The sequence below is a fragment of the Hyaena hyaena genome, unplaced genomic scaffold (assembly GCF_003009895.1).
Source record: "Hyaena hyaena isolate Hyena2069 unplaced genomic scaffold, ASM300989v1 scaffold_539, whole genome shotgun sequence".
Classification (NCBI taxonomy): Eukaryota; Metazoa; Chordata; class Mammalia; order Carnivora; family Hyaenidae; genus Hyaena; species Hyaena hyaena.
The window spans coordinates 821,352-843,440 of record NW_024081169.1 but is presented as its reverse complement, the minus strand read 5'-3'; the positions used below and the strand labels follow the sequence as shown (position 1 = coordinate 843,440).

General features: G+C 44.5%; 1 protein-coding gene across 1 annotated transcript; it reads left to right on the top strand.

The window, feature by feature from the left end:
- On the top strand, positions 1-12,184 carry REG4 (regenerating family member 4). Its single transcript, XM_039255646.1, is given in 6 exon segments — positions 1-49; positions 2,386-2,483; positions 6,426-6,563; positions 7,928-7,934; positions 8,334-8,447; positions 12,117-12,184. Coding segments are annotated over 6 exon segments (474 nt in total).
- Positions 12,185-22,089: the final 9,905 nt, after the last annotated feature.

The window sequence follows — 22,089 nt, the reverse complement described above, 5'->3', positions numbered from 1 at the left end:
ATGAACACTGTGGGGAACGCCTCGTTCAACGAAGGTCTTACTTCACTATGTCAGTAGTGTTAGAATACAGATGTCGAGACCTAAGAGGGAAGTGCAGAATGCTCAACTCTGTGAAACAACACTGTGAGGAAAGCAGAATTCAGTTACCTGATTGTTTCCCTACGTTGGTAATGTTTGAAAACAAATGCATGGAAGTATAAGTTAGTGTTATATACTCAACCCTATGCATGAACACTGTGGGGAAAACATCACTCACCAAAGTCATGTTTCCCTATGTTAGAAGTGTCAGAATACAACTGCGGAGAACATTGAGGTAAGTGCAGTGCGCGCAACTCTGAAAGAACACGGTGCGGAACGCGCAACTCAGTTACCAGGATGTTCACTAAGTTGGTAACTGTGGAAAACACATGCATAGAAGCTAGGTAAGTGTTGTACTAAACTCAGAATAAAAACTGTGGTGAGCGCATGATTCAACTAACTTCATGTTTCACCATGTTAGGGGTATTAGAATACAGATGAGGAGGGCCCCCTGGGTGGCTCAGTCGGTGAAGCGTCCGACTTCGGCTCAGGTCATGATCTCACAGTGTGTGGGTTAGAGCCCCAAGTCGGGCTCTGTGCTAACAGCTAGCTCAGAGCTTGGAGCCTCTTTGGGTATCTGTGTCTCCCTGTCTCTCTGACCCTCCCTTGCTCACACAGTCTCTCTCTCTCTCTCTCTCTCTCTCTCTCCATCTGTGTCTCCCTGTCTCTCTGACCCTCCCTTGCTCACACAGTCTCTCTCTCTCTCTCTCTCTCTCTCTGTCTCTCTCAGAAATAAATAAAACATTTAAAAAATTAAAAACAAAAGGATACAGATGCGGAGACCTATGAGAGAAGTGCAGACCTCTCAACTCTAAAACAACACTGTGCAGAATGCATCATTCAGTTACAATCTTGCTTCACTAAGTTAGTAATGTTTGAAAACAAATGCATGGAAGTATACGTTAAGTGTTATATACTCAGCTCTGTGAAAGAACACTGTGGGGAATGCATCATTCCACTAACCTCTTGTTTCACTATGTTAGTGCTGTTAGAATACAGATGTGGAGACCTATGAGGGAAGGGCAGAAATGCTCACCAGTGTGAAAGAACACTGGAATGCAGCATTCAGTTACTGTGTTGTTTCACTAAGTTGGCAATGTTTGTAATTACATGCATGAAAGATAAGCTAAGTGTTATATATACTAAACTCTGAATGAATACTGTGGGAAATGCGTTATTCAACTAATTTCTTGTTTCTCTATGTTAGTAGTGTTTGAAAACATATAGAGACCAATGGAGGAAGTACAGTTGTGCTCATTCGTGAAACAATATTCTGCGGAATGCATCATCATTCAGTTACCAGCTTGTTTCACTAAGTTGGTAATGTTTGAAAACACATGTGTGGATGCATAAGCTGAGTGGTATATACTCAACTAAGTGCATGAACACTGTAGGGAGCGCATCATTCAACTAACGTCATGTCACTATGCTAGTATTGTTAGAATACAGTTACAGAAACCAATGAGGGACGTGTACTGTGCTGAACTCTGAGAAACAACACCTTGCAGAAAGCAGCATTCAGTTACCATGTTGTTTCACTAAGTTAGTCATCTTTGAAAACACAAGCATGGAAGTATAAATATGTGTTATATACTCTATGCAAGAACACTGTGGGGAACGCATCGTTCATCTAACGTCATGTTTCTCTATGTTACTAGTGTTAGAATACAGTTGCGGAGACCAGTGAGGGAAACGCAGTGTGGTTAACTGAAATAACACTGTGCAGAAGGCAGCATTCATTTACCGGGTTGGTTCACTAATTTGGTAAAGTTTGAAAACACATGTATGGAAGTATAAGCTTAGTGGTCTATACTCAACTCTGTGAACGAACACTGCGGGGAACCCATTGTTCAACTAACTTCTTCTTTCACTATGTTACTTGTGTTTGAAAACACAGAGACGAATGATGGAAGTGCACTGTGTTCAACTCTGAAACAACACTAGGCAAAATGCAGCATTTAGTTACCAGGTTGTTTCACTACGTTGGTAATGTTTGAAAACACATGCATGGAAGTATTAGTTAAGTGTTATATACTCTGTGGGAAAAGCATCACTCAACTAAAGTCATGTTTCCCTATGTTAGAAGTGTCAGAATACAAGTGGGGAGACATTTGAGGGAAGTGCAGTGCGCTCAACTCTCTGAAACAACACTGTGTGGAAGGCATCATTCAGTTACAATCTTGCTTCACTAAGTTAGTAATATTTGAAAACACATTCATGGAAGTATAAGGTCAGTGTTATATAAGGAGTGTGGGAACGGATTGTTTCTGCCATCATAATGCGTAGCTGCCTGCTGTGTTTGTGTAGACATCATCATGAAGCCTAACTGTGCTGGTGGATGATTTTACTACAAGTCCAATTGCTATGAATACTTCCGGAAGCTGAAGACCTGGTCTCGGGTCTAGGTAAGGAATCTGGCTCAAGGTTGGACAGGTATCTCCAAAGCTACCCAGAAGTGTCTCTAATGCCTCCCCGCCCCCCGCCCCGAGCTGCAGGTCTCATTTAACTCGGAATTCAGGCATTCTGAGGAGTCAGAGGGCTGCTGAAATGGAGAGAATTGTTTTGTGTCCACCTCTTCCAGTTCCATTGACATGGATGGAGCATGTGCTATCTGCCCAAGCCCTTGATGGGCTGTGAAGATGTACGAATGGACAAGAAATGACCATTACCCTCCAGGATTTCGCTGTCTGTAAGAAAGACAGCAATAAGTAAATAGAAGGAGAATATGAAGACAAAGACCTTCCAGAAAGAATAATTGAATTGCTGTACCAGATTTACCAAAAAAAGCAGAGCACAGTCTTCAGAACCACCTGACAGTGAAGCAGTCCAAACAAATGGAAGGCTTCATTGTCCACACAACCCAACAAATGTTCTGGCTTTACCTCACTGAGGCTTTGTCTGGAAGATACCCAAATAGCCACTTCACCTCAGAGGAGCGTGGGGGGCCAGTGCTACTGTTTCTCAGGGTTGTGGCTGTTTAATTGACATTACTGATTGGAGGCACCGTATGGGGAAGTGTGTTGTGATCTGGGCCTAGAATGACGTGAGAATTTTGTATATAAATAACTCACTGAGGATGGAGCACCTACCAAGTGATAGCTATTGAGGACACGAAGTCCTCTCTGATCTTAAAAGTGTGGGATTAGTACAAGTTTGTGACCATTAAACAGAAAATCCCAATGCAGTGTGAGCATAAGTGACTTTCCAAGATTACACCCAGAGCAACTAGCAGATAACCAAGGGAAGTCAGCCTTAATGCGTTGCTTCCTGAGCTGATGTGAATGAGAGAGAGAGAGAGGTAGAAGGAGAGAAAGAGGTGGGGGTGGGGGAGAGAGAGAGAATGAACTAAATGAAGAAAGGATTTCTCAGACACTGTTCACTGAAAAAAAAAAAAAAAGCTGATGGAGAGCAATGGGCTTCTCCTCAATTCTTGAGAAGCAACTTGAAGAAACCTTGAAAGACCACCTGTATCCAGGGATTCCAAAACTAATTCTGCCCAAACAAAGAGGAATGTATGTGGGTGACTTGGGAGTAATATAGACCTCAGTTTATTTATTTTTTTAAAAGTAATTTATTGTCAAGTTAGCTAACATAAAGTGTATACAGTGTGTTCTTGGTTTTGGAAGTAGATTCACATGATTCATCATTTACATACAACACCCAGAGTTCATCCCAACAAGTGCCCTCAATGTCCATCATGCATTTACCCCTCCCTTCCATCCCTCCCGTCCACCCTCAGATTATTCTCTGCATTCATGTGTCTCTTATGATTTGCTTCCTTCTCTGTTTGAAACTATTTTTTCCCCTTCCCTTCCCCTATGGTCTTCTGTTAAGTTTCTCAAATTCCACATATGAGTGAAAACATAAGATATCTGTCTTTCTCTAACTGCTTTATTTCACTTAGCATAATACCCTCCAGTTCCATCCACATTGTTGCAAATGGCAAGATTTCATTCTTTCTCATTGCCAAGTAGTATTCTTTTGTATATATAAACCACACAAAAAATAAAAAATGGAATTATCCTATGACCCAGCAACAGACCTGAATTTAAGTCATGACTCTGCCATTCACTGGTTATAGTTGTACCTCACTTTACCAGTTTTCTTGCTTTAAAATGGGGATGAGACTTTTACACCATGGGCTTGTCAGAAGAATTCATTAAAACAACTTACAAAGATAGGGCGCCTAGGTGGCTCAGTCGGTTGAGCGTCTGACTTCGGCTCAGGTCATGATCTCACAGCTCATGAGTTCAAGCCCCACGTTGGGCTCTGTGCTGACACCTCAGAGCATGGAGCTACTTCGGGTTCTGTGTCTCCTTCTCTCTCTGCCCCTCCCCTGCTGAGACTCTGTCTCTCAAAAATGAATAAATGTTAAAAAATATTTTTAAATCCTGCTGATGGAAAGAACTCAGGAAAATCATCCCCTCTAACTTTCCCAGTGGCTTTGCGGAACTGTTCTCCTTGTGCATTCCTCTTTGTTCTCTACTCTCTCTTGTCTTTCTCTGTGACTTTCTCAGCTTATCCTCTAAACCATGTCTCTGCACTTCCTACCTTCTTCAATGTGCTTCTTCTCGCCTTTTAATTTTGTTAAATAGTTTATTGTCAAGTTGGTTTCCATTTAACACCCAGTGCTCATCCCACAAGTGCCCTCCTCCATGCCCATCATCCCTCTTCCCCTCATCCTCACCCCCATCAGCCCTCAATTTGTTCTCAGCATTCAAAAGTCTTTTGTGGTTTGCCTCCCTCCCTCTCCCCCACTATTTTTCTCCTTCTCCCCCATGGTTCTCTGTTAAGTTCCTCCTAATACTCCTGTACATGCAAACATATGGTATCTATCCTTCTCTGTCTGACTTATTTGGCAGACTTTCCAGCAGATATTCTGCAGCTTTGGTGGAAGTAGCATTAGGTCTCATTAAACAAGAAGACAAGAGCACAGCTAGTTAAAACTTTAAACAAAGTTGAAGCCAACAACAAAAGTATTCGAAAACACCACAAATACATGGAGGTTAAACACCATGCTATTAAACAATGGCAGGGTCAACCAGGAAATCAAAGCAATAAAGATGTAAGTGCAGGGAAACAGATACAATTGAAAAAAAATTTTTTTTAACTTGCAAAGAGCTTATTACACATGCTGGGTGTTCATTTGAGGTTCTCAAGGCAAAAACTGTCCAGGATTGATACAAAACCTTAGCAGAGTTAGTCACTCCTGGACATAGTGCAGAGAAGGTGCTGGAAAAGGACCAAACAAATGAATACCTTGGGCACTGCTGCTTCTTGACTAGTTGCCAATATTGAGGGTCAATCTAGTTCTTGAGACTCATGGTGTGGAGGGGACAATGAGCATGACAGGTAGATCTGATCTTGGACACAGGAGACAGAAATCTGGGTTCCAGGTCCTGTTGTGCATTACCAGGAGTGTGAACTTGGAGGAAAAATCCTACCTAACCACAGAGACTCTTTCCTCTTCTGTCCCAGGAACCTTTGTGATGGGTCCTCTCACTAAACGTTGATTGGTAATCTGGCTTCCCAGCCTCACAAATTTGACATGCAAATGAAGTTCTGGGTATGAAAACATGCTGGTGTTGGAAAGTGGTCAGCAGGGGTGAGGAATGCATCAACATTCAACACCAGCCCTGTCTAATCATGAGCAAGATACCAAAAGGAGGCATTGGAATAGCAACTGTAGCCAAAACCATGTTTTCATTATATTAGTTTAAGTTGTACCTTGGAGGCAGATCCTGTAACACAACACAAAAGAGTGTAAAATAAGCATACATCTCTAGAAGATATAGATATATAAAATGTTTGCCTTGTTTAATGGGACAGTACGTTTCCAGTTAGAGAATGGTTAGGCCACAAGTTCCATCCAGTCCCTAAAACAAAAGGTGATTATTATTCAGGAATCGAGAAGAAGAATCCAGATCGCCTTCTCTTGACTAGGCATGAAGTTCGTAAGCTTGAAGAGCAAGAATTTGGGATCAAGAAAAGACATATATAGGGTCACCTAGGTGACTCAGTCAGTTAAGCGTCTGACTCTGAATTTCAGCTCAAGTCATGACGTCACAGTTTGTGGGATCGAACACTGCATCTGGCTCTGTGCTGAGAGTGTGGAGCCTGCTTGGGATTCTCTCTCCTGTCTCTTTCTGCCCCCTCCCTGCTCTAAACAAACAAACAACAAACATTAAAAAGAAAGACATACAGGAGTAAAACAAGTTTGTGTTTGGTGCTGAGAGTTTTCAAAGTAGCCGCAGAGAAGATAGTTATGTGCCTACTAGGATTGTGAGGTGAGGACGATGCTTTTAAACCTCAAGGGATGATTAATTAGCACAACTTCTTGCCCACAGTATGAGTGTCAGTCATATGGAAACGGAGCCCACCTGGCATCTCTCCAGAGTGCAAAGGAAGCCAACATCATCGCAAAGTACCTAAGTGGTTACCGAGGAAACAAGCCTGTATGGATTGACCTGCATGACCCACAAAAGGTAACCTCAGACTTGGGCCAGAGATGTCCCCTTGGTAAAGCTAGATAGATGGTCCCTGTGTGGGAAATGGCTTCCAGGTCTACTGATGGAGGCACAGGGAGTAGACTTCTTCAGTTACTGCCTCCAACTGACAGAAGCCTAAGCCTCAAGGTCTGGGTCTCAGTTCTGGCCCTCAAGGGAGGCAATTATTTCAGTGGCATCACTTAGTAGAACTCTATCTAATTAAAGTCCTCCCAAATCTTAGAACACAAAATGGCCAGCTTTCCAGAGCCTAAAAATAAGTTATGGAGCTCCTGAGTGGCTCAGTCAGTTGAGCATCCGACTCTTGACTTCAGCTCAGGTGACGATCTCATGGTTCCAGAGATGGACCCCCATATCAGGCTCTGCACTGAGAGCATGGAGCCTGCTTGGGATTCTCTTCCCCACCCCCCACCTGCCCTTCCCCTGCACCTGTTCTCTCTCTCTTTCAGAATAAATAAGTAAACAATTTTTTAAAAGTTGTGTGAGCATATATATATATGAAAACATACACATACACGTACATACATGCACACACATCTGTTATGGGACCTAGCTTAATTAAATTCCCATCAGATCTTGAGTTAGAGTTGAGAACTTTCAGCCAAGCTTTGTCCTAGGTGCTATCATGTTTTTTTATGTTCTCCATAACTTTTTTTCACTAGACCTTCATCTTCCTCTCCATCAATACCTCATCATAAAGAATGGCATGTGAGGTCTGGTACCCCAAGGCCTCTATGTGGGATCTGCAGTTTACAGATTCTTTGTGGGAATCTTCTATAGTTAACCCAAGCAAACATGAAGAACACAAGAAGAGAACCCCCAGACTTTCCCTTTCTTGGTAAAAGTTTGCCATAGATGTTGCAAATAATTAATACAATTAATTACACATGTTTATGTACTTACATTGCTATCAACCAAGTCTCTTCTTCAGAGTTAGGACAAATATTTACATCTATTTATACAATTTTTGGGTAATTTAATTGTCTACATTCATAATCAAAGAAAGTAAGTAGCTAATAAAAGCCCTTAAAAATGTGTCATGGCTCTAATTATCAAAGAAATGCAAATTCAAATAGAAATATAATTTGACTTACCAGATTATCAAACTTTTGCTTTGTCTTACTGAGTAAAATTTTTAAGGATATAAATAAATTTTCCCATAGATGGAAAGCAGTTTGGCAATGCATAGCAGTGCCAGCTCAGAGCCTGGAGCCTATTTCAGAATCTGTGTCTCCCTCTCTCTCTGACCCTCCCCTGCTCATGCTGTCTCTCTCTCTCCTAGAAATAAATAAAAATATATAAAAAAAAAAAGAAAATAAGTGTCAGTACAGAAACAGCGTCAGGAACAAAGTAGTTTATATTCTTTTTACTAATTATTATACATAAATATATATATAATATAATGATTATAATAATTATAATGTTTGTAAACATCAATAGAATTAAAGTAAGTTATAGTACACCATTTAAAAATGTTTCAAAGGCAAAATACACGTTGAGTATGTATTTTAAAGACCGTCACCTATTTTAGTTCATAAAAATGTTCACACCAGAAGTAAATATGCTAAAATCAATAGTAATGTTTTCCTCTTTAAATGGGGTGAGCTTTCTCTTTCATTCTGTGCACGTTTCTGTGCTTCTTGCGATGAAAGATTTTTACGGGCTGTCTAGGGACTTGAGAGGACCACCTGACTGTGAGTCAGGAAGGCTGAATTTCTGTCTTCCATCTGTGGTCACCTGTAGAGACAGAGTGGCAGTGGATCGATGGGGCCTTCTATTTATACAGTAACTGGTCTGAGGCAGGAATTCTATTTATACAGAAGTTTGCAGGCAGGAATAAGTACTGTGCAGAGATGAGCTCCAGTAAGGATAAATTCTGACGCCCCGCCCAGTTCACAGCTCCTCCCCTTTACCTGTAGGAGCAGAAAGGGACATCCGCTCCCCCCCTCCAACCCCATTTCACACCAGCAACTCTGTTTGCCACAAGACGGTGGCCTTGCCACATACATTATTTACCAACCTGCCGTCATTTGTGACCGTCTTACAATCTTTGCTGTATCCGTAGACCAGCTGTTCGGTTATTTACTTAATATTTTCTTTAAATCCACTCACTTTTTTCCTTAAATACACTTATCTTTATATTTACTTAAGTTTTATTTATTTTGAGAGAGAGTGAGCAGGGGAGGGGCAGAGAGAAGGGGAGAGAGAGAAGCTCAAGCAAGCTCTGCACTGTCAGCATGCAGCTTGATGCAGGGCTCAAGCCCATGAACTGTGAGATCATGACCAGAGCCGAAACCAAGAGTCAGGCTTAACCAACTGAGCCACCCAGCAGCCCCAAATACACTTATTTTTAAATCCTATTGTATATATATGAAGGTGAAAGATGTCACATTTTGGGAGACCCAGGCTACAGGAAACAAATATGTATGACTTCTTTCCGGATTCCTTCTAGTTCGGGTTCCCCATACATCCTAGGAACCTAGGATCCATCTTTGCCTGCCTGCTGCCCTCTTGTTTGTTTCCCTGAGTTTTGTCCCCAAACTTCAGGCCCCAGAACCTCAGCTCTAGGCTGCATACAATCACTTGAGTCTCCTTGCTTATCTTGTCTTTCATTCTTTGCTTTTTATGCTCATAAGTTACAGTTTTCGACCTTTGACACGTGGGGCTGGATAACTGTTCGTTGTGGGAGCCATCCTGTTCACTGTAGATTTAGGATATCCTGGTCTCAAATCTTCGTTAGATGTCAGTAGAACCACTCTTCCCCGCCCCGATTGTGGCTAAATGCCCCCTGGGGGCAGAATTGCTGGCATTTGAGAACCACAGAGATTAAGTGATATGGAAGACATCCACTGTAAAACAAGAAAACAGAATAGCAAAGATAAAGAAGCTATTTGGTGCTGAAGACAACATCCTAGTGGGTTTAAAAGGCCATCATGGTGTCACCAGGGAACCCCTCCCAGGCAGGAAGTGGGTCTGGGAAAGGCCTGGACTGAGGACGCAGGAACTTGAGGCAGGGTGGGACTGTCCAAAAATAGAATGGGCAGGAACCAGTGAGAACCCCGTCACTGGAGGTAACCAAGCAAAAGTGGACATTGTAGTTGCAATTGTAGTTACAGCATCAAAAGTGTTAGAAGGGGAGCACTACGGCACATGGAGAATACATTGAGGGTCACTTTTAAAATATAAATTCTGGGAATCACTTTGGACCTACAACATCAGAATCTCTAGGGCTGGAGACCAGACCAGCTTTGGGGGAAGCAACGGACTAGATGCCTTGCAGAGCCCTTCCTATGATTTTGAGATTTCAATTGGACTAAGTTCTCAAACACAAGTCTTTCCCATCAGTCCATGTTCACATGGGCAAAGTTCCAAGAACGAAGCCACTTGGGTGGCAACCAGGAGCCCGATGTCCTCCTGAGGACTCTAGACCTTTCAGACTCTCCTCCTTTCCTGGGTTCACTCAGCCCAGCCCTTAGCTACCAGAGTCCAGGCGCTCAAGCCAGAAAAGCACAAGGAGTGGAACAAGGATTAGCAAGAAGCTGGTGGAAGGTAGAATGTTAGAGAGCCTTCCCCTGGCCCCGTCAGTGTCATTTTATATTTATGTAACAGATTTAGCCCCCCAACTCAGTAGCTGAGTCATTTCCTTAAGACCCAAAAGGTATGGTTTTAATGTCCCCAAACACCAGCACACACACATTCTGTGTGTGACTAGACTTACTCCTTTTTTATGTCTATTTCGGAAGACCCCCAAAGGTCATTTTGTCTGGTTGGTTCTTTTACCCCCTCTGACTCCTTTTCTGCACCACAGTGGAACTTGCTTGTGACGCTCTGTCAAATGGCACTAACAGTGCTTTCTGACGTCTCTCCCCGTTCACTCTGACACATTTAAAAATGTGGTGCTACAACTTTAACAGGAATTTCAGGGGCTCTTGGAGGATTCAGTTGGTTAACCATCTGACTCTTGATTTTGGCTCAGGTCATGATCTCACCATCATGAGACTGAGCCCTGAGGTGGGCTCCACACTGGGCATGGAGCCTGCTTAAGATTCTCTCTCCCTCTCTCTCTGCTCCTCCCCTGTGCATATGCTCTCTCTCCCCGCCTTTTCTCTCAAAAATAAACAAACAGAAATTTCATGTTCAGTGGAATTGTAGTCAAGACCATGGGGGCTGCATTTGGAATGCCTAGGATGGGATTCTAGTTCCTCCAGTTAGCTGTGTGACCTTGAGCAGATTTCCCACTTCTCTGTGCTTCAGTTGCCTCTCCACACAAAAGGAAAACCGAGAGTCTTGATCACTTGAAGACAGATAAGTGAAGTGCCTATCCCAGTCAGGGAAGACTCATGGTTCTCTGACCTGGAGGGGAGGGGAATGGCCTCTGTCTCCATATCAGTTACTTTCCATGGCCCGGCTCTGGTGGCCATGGATGTGGGCATGCACAGGACCCATCCTCTCCCTCGGAAGGGGAGGCTGCACACCTTTTCCCACTTTGCCTGGCAGTGCCCTCTGTCCCCAGGGCTCTCATCCGACCCACCAGCACACACTGGCCCCAGGGCAGGACCTGCAGGTCAGAGCCAGACAGACAGATGTCTAACCACTGGATACTCTGCTGCCCACACCACAGGGTGATAAGCGAATCTGTGGACGGCCATGGTGGGACCTCTCCACAAAAACACTTCCGTTTTCAAGACCACCTGCTCCCTGCTGTCAGTCTTTCTTTATGAAGGGATGGCCCAGGGGACGTGACTGGCTCAGTGGCTTCCAACTCTTTGAACATCTCAGAGCCTCAGCTGCAGACTTTGGAAAAACCACCTCCACATCCGTAGCATCCTGTCTCAGACACAAAAGACCCCCACTTTCTGTTGATTTATGTCCAGCTCTGTTTTCCCCTCAGAAGTTTCGCTGGTGTGGGGCTTCTGCAATTGTGTGTGTGTGGCATTTAAATTATTTTCCTTTCCATGAACAAAGTTAGTGCTGGTATTAGTGTCTGGTTCTTCAGAGAAATAGAAGTAATAGGGTGTATAGAGAGAGAGATTGATTTCTTTTAAAGAACTGGCTCACGGGAGCCTGGGTGGCTCTGTCGGTTGAGCACCTGACTGGCTCAGGTCATGATCTCAGGTTGGTGCGTTCCAGTTCCATATCCGGTGAGCTCGAGTCCCGCTTCAAGTGAGCCCTACTTCTCTCCCTCTCCCTCTCTCTCTGCCCCTAACTCACTTGCACCCACTTTCTCTCTCTCTTTCTCTCTTGGTCTTTTCATTGATTGCATGAGTACCCACATTATGGAGGGAGGTCTGCTTTACTCCAGTAATTTACTCATTACTAATTTAAAAACTAATCACATCCAAAACAAATCACCTCCGCAGCAATACATAGACGGGTGTTTGACCCAACATGTGGGCACCCATCTCAGCCCAGTCGACGGATAAAATGAAGCCTGTCAGGGTCCTTCCGGGGCTCCAAGCAAAACCCCCAGGGGGTGCTGGCATGTGCAACCCAGACCCAGATGGATCAGAAAGCCTGCTTATTTTCTTGCAGACTTCGTAACTTGGAGGATCAACACACGCGGCACCTGCCAGCACTTCCTGTGCAAATACCAAGTGTAGACCCGGATCAAGGTCATGTCCGCCCCACACGTGCCCCGGCCCTCCTTCCTCTGCACATGCTGACTGTATCCGATTCCCTCAAAGCGAACAGAGCACCAGAGGCTGGTCAGGCCCTATCGCACTCACTCTTTTAGGCTTATTAGCCTCAACGGCCTCAGCACTGGGGTGACAGTGGCTTCTAGCCTGGGATCCGTTTCCATGGCACTCTTCTTTTTTCCTTCCCACCTCCAGCTGCCTCGAGGAGATTGGTGAAATGGCCAGGTCTTGGGCCATCAGGCGTAAAGGTCTGGAGACAGGAGGAGACTCGGGACCGAGTCCCCAGCTCTTTCAGCCTCGGCACCCCTCCACCCTTTCTCTATTGCCCACACTCTCCCGTTCTGACACCTACTTAGTTTTCCTTTTGCCATGAGGAAGGTTTACCAGCAGGTCCCTATTAGGCTGACGTGGACCAGGGGCATCTTTTAATAAACAGCTGTGTGCATGGAAGAGCATTCTGTTCCAGCGCAGTGGTGACGGGAATGCAAAAGTGAAATAAGACTCAGAAACATAACCACGTGTCTCTTCATCTCCTTCCTCCTCATCACTGCCTTTCCTCAGAAAAGCTGCGGCCCCGGTTTGACTACATGAGAGGGGAGGCAACGGGCCTGGGCAACCTCTGTGTAGGGGTGAGGGACTGCGGGTTGTTTTAGCGTGAGTCCAGCAGCTCAGAGGGCAGACCATAGCCACTGCGGGCACCCTGGAACTGCCTGGGGCCTGGACGCTCCTCTCTCCCCCGCCGCTAACGCTGTTGCCTTGCTCCAGTCTCTGTCTGGTGAAGTCTGAGACCCCTTATGAGGATCATTTTCCCCCCTTATGGATTTGTGACATCTTAGATCAGGAATCTACTCAGGCACATAAGATGGAATAATATGGACCTGACAAGGACGGGAAATGTGGCTTCGGTGTGACCATGTTTGCATTCCTTAGAAGCACCACCAGAGAGGAGAGGACGTGTGACTGGACCGTGTGGTTCAGGATGTGTGGATGGCCGTGGGCTTCCCCCACGCTGCTCTGCCAACCAGTCAACACAGAGTCTTATACCCGAACCTGAGGACACCCTCGTGCACCCCTGTGACCTTAGCAGGCCAAGACCAGGCTCAGACGCTGACTCACGGAAGGGTGCAGTGAAGAGAGAGGAAGTGAACAGACAGCACCCTGGACCTCCTGCTCCCTCCCCCGCTTCTCCCTTCCTCCCCTCACACCCCTTTCACTTTTTTGGAAGCCAAAGAGGAAGACATCAGAGATAACGTATTGCTTCCTCTAAGCACCAAAACGCTTGTTAACCCGAAGGATGAATGTCTTAAAGGTGGAAGCTCAGACAAGATGACAGACAGGTGGTGAAGGGTCACTGTTTCGAAGCTGATAGTTAGCTTCAGCAAAAAGCAAACACCAATGCCTTCCAGGGTTCTGGGCAAGTCACCGTTGGAGAAACAAGCAAAGGTTCAAATTCTCTGGCAGAGATGGTAAGATAAATCAGGAATGCTGGACTGCCAGGGGCCATGTAAGAACCTCTTTGAGGTAAATGCCAGATTCCATGGTATTTCCTGTAAGAACTAACAGAATGTAAAGGAAACGTGGATCACAATATCCCCAAAAGGTAGAGGTTCCCAGTGTCTTCCGACCATGGCACACTTGTGAGGTAGGCCCACCTACTTCTAATTCATTCATACTCTCTGGAGAAAAAGGAGCGCACGATGGCAGAGAAAAAAATACAAATCCAAGATGGGATAAATAACAGATGCACCAACACAAAACAAAATAAAATCTAATAGTTATTCTGTAAATACAGTAAAAATATGTATCAGTTCCAGCTGAATAGCATCACCAACCTGAAACACTCTTTTAAAAAAATTTCTTTTAATGTCTATTTTTGAGAGAAAGACAGAGATAGAGTGCAAGCAGGGTAGTGGAAGAGAGAGAGGGAGATACAGAATCTGAAGCAGGTTCCAGGCCCTGAGCTGTCAGCACCGAGTCCGACACGGGGCTCAAACCCACGAACCATGAGATCATGACCTGAGCTGAAGTCAGATGCTCAACCAACTGAGCCACCCAGGCGCCCCCCACCTGAAACACTCTTGGTGATGTAGTGATAACGAAGCACCCTCTCTGAAATTGCTGAAATGCCAGCAAGCTGTGTGTACCTGTGCACAGCGTGGGCTTCCCTACTTTTGCAAAAAAGGACAGGCTGCCACTTGTCTTATTAGAAGACCAGTCCTTGATTAACTTTGGACAATACGTGTGTGCTGATTTTCATTTGTGCATGTGGCATTTTAGTAATCTTTAATTATTCGTTGAGTAACTGTATCATTCAACAAAATTTTATCGAACGCATTCTCTGTGGTAAGAACTCATTTCAGGGACTGCAAATCCATCAATCAACAAACCATATAAATTCCTTGCCGTTAGAGAGCATACACCTCGGCAGGGGTGAGGAGTGGAGGTAGAAACACAATTAACTAAGTAAGTAAATAATGTCATATGAGAAGGTGGCAGCGCTATGATGGGAGTCCAAAGCCAGGAAGGGGGGCTGGGGAGCGGGCCTGTGGACTGTGTATGGAATAATTAGTGTGTTTTTGGTCACAACTGACAGCCAGACTGTCTAAGCAAGACAGAATTTATCAGCATATGCGACTCCATGGTCCATGAGTAGATTTGGGCTTCGGGCATAGCTTGATCAAGGGCTCATCAAAGTCACCAGCATAGGGTTTTCTCTCTGCATTAGTTTTGACCTTCTTGCTGAGAATTAACCCCATTATCAAGCCCCATTTAACTGTGAGCATGGCTGTAGCAGCTCTCATCCTCACCTTATGAAAGAAGAGACCCCTGGCCCTCAAACAGAAGCCTCTAACCTAAGCCTCGTTGGCCAAAAATCTCCTGACATCGGTTACATGCTCAGTCCTCAACTAATCACTACGGCCAGGAGGGTGGGACGTGGTGATTCACTCAGCCAAGTGATAGCACTTGGGCTTAGCCAAGCTTATCCTGAAGGACAGGGCCACCACCAGCAGACACAGTGTCGTTGTGGCACCTAAGAAAGGATCCTCAGGGAAGACACAGCCCCGTGGACCCACAGGACAAAAGCAGGCTGGAATTCAGCCCCTACTTGCCCCCTTAGTCGTGTACTTTTGTGCAGTGCACCAACTACACCCTCCTCTGTGGCCCTGTTGACACATGACACACGTGGACAAGGTGGGTCTCCACCTGGCTAAGGGGCTAAGTTTCTCTTTGGGAAACTCTGTCCAAATGCCCCACTGCAAGGGTCTGAACTGAGCCTGGAAAAACATCTGATTCACGAAAGACAACCATCAGGGAGATATTGTTTCCCAAGATGTGCTCAGTCACATAAACCTCCAGCCACAGCCTGTGGTGATTTATTACCGTGGGAAGAGCAAAACGCTTGGAATTAAGCTGCCCAGCATCTGACCAACCGACTTCCAAATGGAGCCTAACGTCTCTGAGCCTTCGCTTTCTTCCTCAGGGATTTGAGGCTTAAGTTAAAATATGTAAAGAGTTTGGAATGAGAGCTTAGCAAATGTCATTGTCCTCTGTGAAAGTCACACGAGATGTCCTACGAGCTGCTGGACTGTCGCGATGCAAACTAGCGCCCTCTACTGGAGCATGAGAGGACAGCTATAGAGGAGAGACCTTGGATCCCAGAAGATTCTGTGGATGTGTCTGCCTGGCTGTGCACAAACACATAGGAGGTAATACAGACACAGGATACTGAAGGAGGGACCCGCCAAGCACTAATTTAAAAATTTAATACTCATTTCCATCAGACTTACTATAACGGGTGAAGTCTTTGTATTCACTACATGAATAAAGGCAGAGGAGAGTAATCTGAGTGCATGAAGATTAAGTAAGAAACAATTTATTTTAAGGGTAAATAGAGGTAGCAATCTTTCTTTGGGATCTTGGGTTAGATGTGTTAGGACACAGAAAGCAAACACCAAAAAAGAAAGAAAAACAATTGAGAAACTAACTACTTCAAAATATAATCCAAAACAACAACAAAACAAAATGTGATACCACTATACATCCTCTTGAATGGCTAAAATTAAAACAAAATTCTGATATTTATTTATTTTTGAAGGAGAAGAGAAAAAGAGTGCAAGTGGAGAAGGGGCAGAGAGAGAGGAAGACACAGAATCCAAAGCAGGCTCCAGGCCCTAAGCTGTCAGCACAGAGCCAGATGTGGGGCTTGAATTCGGGAACCATGAGATCATGACCTGAGCCAAAGTCAGATGCTTAACCGGCTGAGCCACCCAGGTGCCCCTAGAATGATTAAAACTTAAAAGACTGACAATACCGGGGCACCTGAGTGGCTCAGTTTGTTAAGTGTATGACTTGGGCTCAGGTCATGATCTCACAGTTCATGGGTTCGAGTCTTGCATCGGGCTCTGCCCTGACAGCTCAGAGCCTGGAGCCTGCTTCAGATTCTGTGTCTCCCTCTCTCTCTGTCCCTCCCTCACTCATGCTCTGTGTTTTCTCTCTTTCAAAAATAAATAAATATTTTTTTAAATATTTTTAAAATTTATTTCTAGGAGAGAGAGAGAGAGAGAGAGAGAGAGAGTGTGTGAGCAGGGGAGAGTCAGAGAGAGAGGGAGACACAGACTCCGAAATAGGCTCCAGGCTCTGAGCTGGCAGTCAGCACAGAGCCCGACACGGGGCTCAAACCCATGAACCATGAGACCATGATCTGAGCTGAAGTCGGACGCTTAACTGACTGAGCCACCCAGGCACCCCAGAAAAAGCTTTCTTATAATAATTGGTTGTTTTGTGACATGTTGTTATTAACATAAAATGACTGTGAGAACATAATTTATGTTAAGGTGCTTAAATGTCTGTGAAGATAGAGGTTTGACAATAAGCACCAAAGAGGTGACGACAGATGATGCTAGGGTTTGCTCATCGAGAATCCTGGGCAACCGTACCATCACTGCACTGTGTCTCCCTCATGCAAATACTGAATCTCCCCCACTTGAAACTCCATACCAGTTGCTAGCTTTGCTCCCTTAATGATACAACAAAAGTAATTCCTGGAATGATAAAACTCAAAAACAACAAAACCCCAGGGCTCGATGTTTTTCTGAGAGATCGCATCAGACTCCATGCCCTTTCCCCTACTTTTCTCAAGACCTCTCACCTAATTAGGTAGGAATCTATACACACTGACTTCAAGCCTCAGGGCCCCTCCTTCACAAAACTCTGGAAGCTTTGGAATCAAAGTCTGAACTTCACTGCCAGCAATCACAAAAGACAAGACCTGACAAATGAGAGATTGGCTAGCCAGTAACAAATCACAAGCAGCATTGGCCCCTCCCCTTTGACAACAGAACTCACATGTTGATGCAGGGAGACAGCCCTAGAATTGGAGGTATAGCACTGATTTCTGTTCCTAGCCCTTCCTTCAAACGAATCATATCCCCACAAGCCAGGTCACTTCATCTCTCCAAGTCCCAGTGTCCAAGTCCATTTCGTAGAATCTTTGCGAGCACAGATCACATGAGAAAGCATTTCAGGACTGCTGGCTTACCAGATATGTTTGTATCGTATTACTATTAGCATGAAACAAACATGATTAATTTCCCAAAACATAAAGGCATTTCTGTGGGTCTAGACTGTCCATAGGAATAACCTGCCTAGAATCCTGAAAACATCTTCCCTTTAGTTTGAGATATAAAGTGCAAATCTACATGGGAGGGGGGTCCACTTCAACATATCAGTCACCAGGACCCAGGGTAAATGCATTTTCCACACATTTGTTGAAATGAGGAGTTGCAGAGGTGGAAGACAGGCAAATGTGGCTAGATGTGAGTAAATCTACCCGTGAATCTTGTTTATAATTTTGCTCTCCTAAGCCACCACTCTTGGCAGAATTACTAAAAGAACAAACAGGGTTTTTGCAAGACTTCCCCTTGGATGTCTAAACTTTTTAATTCGTAATAATCAATTTCTCTGAATCCTAATATTTATCTAGTTCATGACGCACATTTTTGACCAATCAACACTCAACTGAGAAGCTGAAGCCCAGGAGCTGAAAATCTCAAAGCAAAACTCAAAATCTCTGTTTTCACTTAGGAAGTATCAGATTGTGAGTTCATTTAAGTGTTTGAGAGGCATCTTCTTTAAACAAAACAGCCAGATGTTCTCCTCTATTTCCTCCAAAAACTTGGGGCGCTGAATAGATTTGCATAAGATTACTTGATGAGGTAAACTAAACTCCCTTCAGGATGGAAAGCTATCACCTTGGTGGTGCTACTAATTTCCCCAGTTTGTACTTTACTGTACTCCTGGCCTTTCCTCAACTTATAGGTTTCCCTTATTCCAAAGGAAAAACTTAAATATTTAGTTGAACCACACGAATGGCCACTTTTTCAGGTCAAAAATGATGGAAGATTGGCCCAGATTATGTGTAGGTCTAGACAGACAGCATAGATTCAAAACCCATTTCAGCCACTTCCTAGGCTTAAAACCACAAGTGGTTATATGATTTTTCTAAACCTCAGTTTTCCCATCTGTGTAATAGATGTGATCTCATTTGTGAAAATTAAATGAGACAATGCACAAAAGTACTTAGCACAGTACCCTGTACACAGTGATTTCTTAGCATGTTTCCTTAACCACCAGAAAATAATTCCACCTACCTGTATGCCCAATACTTATAATAGTGCTTTTTTTGTTGTGTGTAACAAATAAAGTTTATACTAGATTGACTGATTTTGGTCTTCCATGTAATTACAATGGTCAATTATGGGTCCATAATCTTGTGTGAATATTTGTATATTTTGGCCTAAATGTTCCTATTTAGTTTCAACTATTTTCTCTGAGAAATGAGGAGTGAATGGAAACCCCCTGGAACAGCCTAACATTTAGAGGAAGAGCAGCAGGGAGGAATGGGTGATGATTTGGAGGGAAAACATGGGGATGTCTGGTCCTAGAAGGCCAATGAAAAGAGTATTTCAAGGAGGAGGGAGTGAGAAGCCTTGCTGTGTGCTCCTGAGAAGTCTAGTAAGCTGAAGGTTCAGGACCAACCATTGGATTTGGCAATAACAAAGTCATTGATGACCTTGACAAAAGGAACTTCAGTGGAATGCTGGAGACAAAAGCCTAAATGGATTGATTAAGGTAGAATGAGAGTATGGATGTGAAACATTGAAAATAGACAATATTTTTAATGGCTTTTGTTATAGAGTAGAGCATAGATTTGGTGGCACACTCAAGTAAGACATCTGGGGTCAAGATGGAGTTTTTAAAGATAGAATTATACATGTGTAAGAAAGGGAAATTAATCAGAAGGAAGAAAGGGGACAACTACAGACCACAGTCCTCACATAGACCAAAAGTGATACCATCAGTGCACAAGCGGATACTTCAGCCTTAAGCCAGAGCAGGGACTGTCCTTCCACATAGGAACAGAGAGAAGGTGGAGTATGGGGTATAAAGGCAGGTGATTTGCTGACATTGCTGATGGCAGTCAGGTAGTTCTCCTGGCTGTTTCTGTTTTCTTAGTGAAATAGGAGTCAAAGTAATCATCTGAGAATGAGCAGAGGATAGGGGCTGCAGACAGAAGAGGAAGTGTGACTGGCTCTGTTGGCAGTGGGGGTGCCAATGGACTAGGAAACTGTCGTAGAATTGTCAGGCCATCTGAGATGTGTGGTTGTAAAGGTAAAGCTAATGAGTCAGTAGAATAATGAGTTTTTTCTTCAGCCGTGGTTAGCTACTCAGATACAGGCATAGTGTAGACTGAGTGTGGGTTTCACCAAAGTCAGTGGTTTGCTTGGCCAGTCTGACAGACAGAGTACGTGGCAGGGTGTGTGCAAGAGACTATGGTGATGCACCACAGGTAATCTGAGCCTCATAAAGAGAGAAAAGAGGTCATTTAGAGGTATGATAAATGGCAAAATGGTGGAGGAGCCAATGGTGGTCCCAGTGGGAGAAAAATGTGGGGTTCTTTCAAAGTGAGCTGGGAAGATACAGGTTACTAGAAATTAAGCTGCATGAAATTAAAATTTAGGAAGTAATATAGATAGTGTACCAATATGGTCAAGAGTATGAGTGTACAGTTGGAGGCTAAAGGAATGTGGAGGACAAGATCAGGGAAGTGGGAACTTGCGTGAAAAGTTGGAGTGCATGAATTAGACTGACATCTTCGCAAATGTTGAGAGAATTGATATGGATAGGCAGGCGGTGATCCATGTGCTTCCATCGTCATGAACGAGGGGAGTGGAGCAAGATTGTCAGTTGACTTCAAGAAGGAAGGGTGTGGGCTTGAAGAAAGTGGGGCTTTTGAGAGGAGGGAGAGGAAAAATTCTCTGGAAGTATCAATGCAAAGAGGACATGTGCCTTATTCTGAGCCCTGTAGTACCTTGGGTAATGGTGGCCAAGGGGTGGATATGGTCGGGCAGGCAAAGCCCAACCACCATTTGAAAGCTGTAGGTTGAGACAGAGCAAGAAACAAAGGTCATTTTCAGAAAAGATATTGGAAATAAAGAATTTTTTTAAATGTTTTATTTATTTCTAGGAGAGAGAGAGAGAGAGAGACAGCGTGAGCAGGGGAGGGTCAGAGAGAGAGGGAGTCACAGACTGAAACAGGCTCCAGGCTCTGAGGTGGCAGTCAGCACAGAGCCCGATGCGGGGCCTGAACCCACGAACCACAAGATCATGACCTAAGCGAAAGTCGGACGCTTAACCGACGAAGCCACCCAGGCGCCGCCAAGGAAATAAAGAATTTTAACTGATGACAGAACTTTGCCAAAGGCTGAGTTGCTGTGGCACGGGTAACAGAACGAGCTGGGAGATTGGGTTAGAGCAGTAATGCATGCAGGTGTGTGGAAGCAAGAATTTAGATATGATGGGAGATCCAGGAGACTTAGATGGCTGGAAGGTCTCTGTCTGTAGAAAAATGAAGTCACCTCTGATTCCCCTACAAGAACCACTCTGGCTTTTCTCCATGCCTTCCTTAAGTCAAGTTGGGGGAGTTTACTAAGTAAGCCAATGAATAAATACATGACCTTTGCAAAAGACCGGGAGAGAGGGGTGGAGGGAACAATTCACTGGAAGATCAGATGGCGGGAGCCATTATTTATTTTATTGAGAAGGAGAAGAGCAGAGTGGAAAGACCAGAATCTGGAGTCCAAAGGCACAGTTGAGTCCCTAATCTGTCACTTAGGTCTTCGGGAAAGTCATGTCATCTGACTACACATCACTGGCCTCATCTGTAAAATGGGCCTTTCCTCCCCGGGAAAGCTCTGGTCACCCCTCTGGGGCTCCTGTGCTTCTATGGCAGCATCCTCGAAGTTCACTTGGAAATTGTGTAGAACTATACACATGCAAGAGTGACAGTAAATACAGGAGAGGTAGAGTGGACTCCACATCCTCTCTACCCCCCAGCTCTTTGCCTGTGTGCCAATATCCACTCCCAACTACCTTTGAAACGTTCATCCTTTTGGTTTTGAAAGATGTTCCTTATTATGCATAACACATTAAAATAATAACTGCCAACTCCACAGAGAGCATTCTGGAACAGCAAGCAAGAGTCGCTCAGATGAGGAGCCAGGGGCAACGACAGGCCAAGTGGTGTTACCTGAGGATGTGTGACAAGGGCCATCACCGCCCCATGAAGTGGCTGGCTATAAATAAGGCTGAAAAAGGAGGGATCAGAGCCATCCACCCCCGCACATGCCAGGATCCGAGCCGCTGCGTACAAGTTGGAGAGACAATATTTTTCTTTGACTCGCCCATGTTCCGAGTGAGAACTTTGGCCCAGTTTGAGAAGACAAATGAGCCTTGATAAGCAGGGGTGGGACTTCCTCTGGAATTCTATAAAGCCTGACGAGGCCCTGCTGAGCGATTCTCCCAAGGAC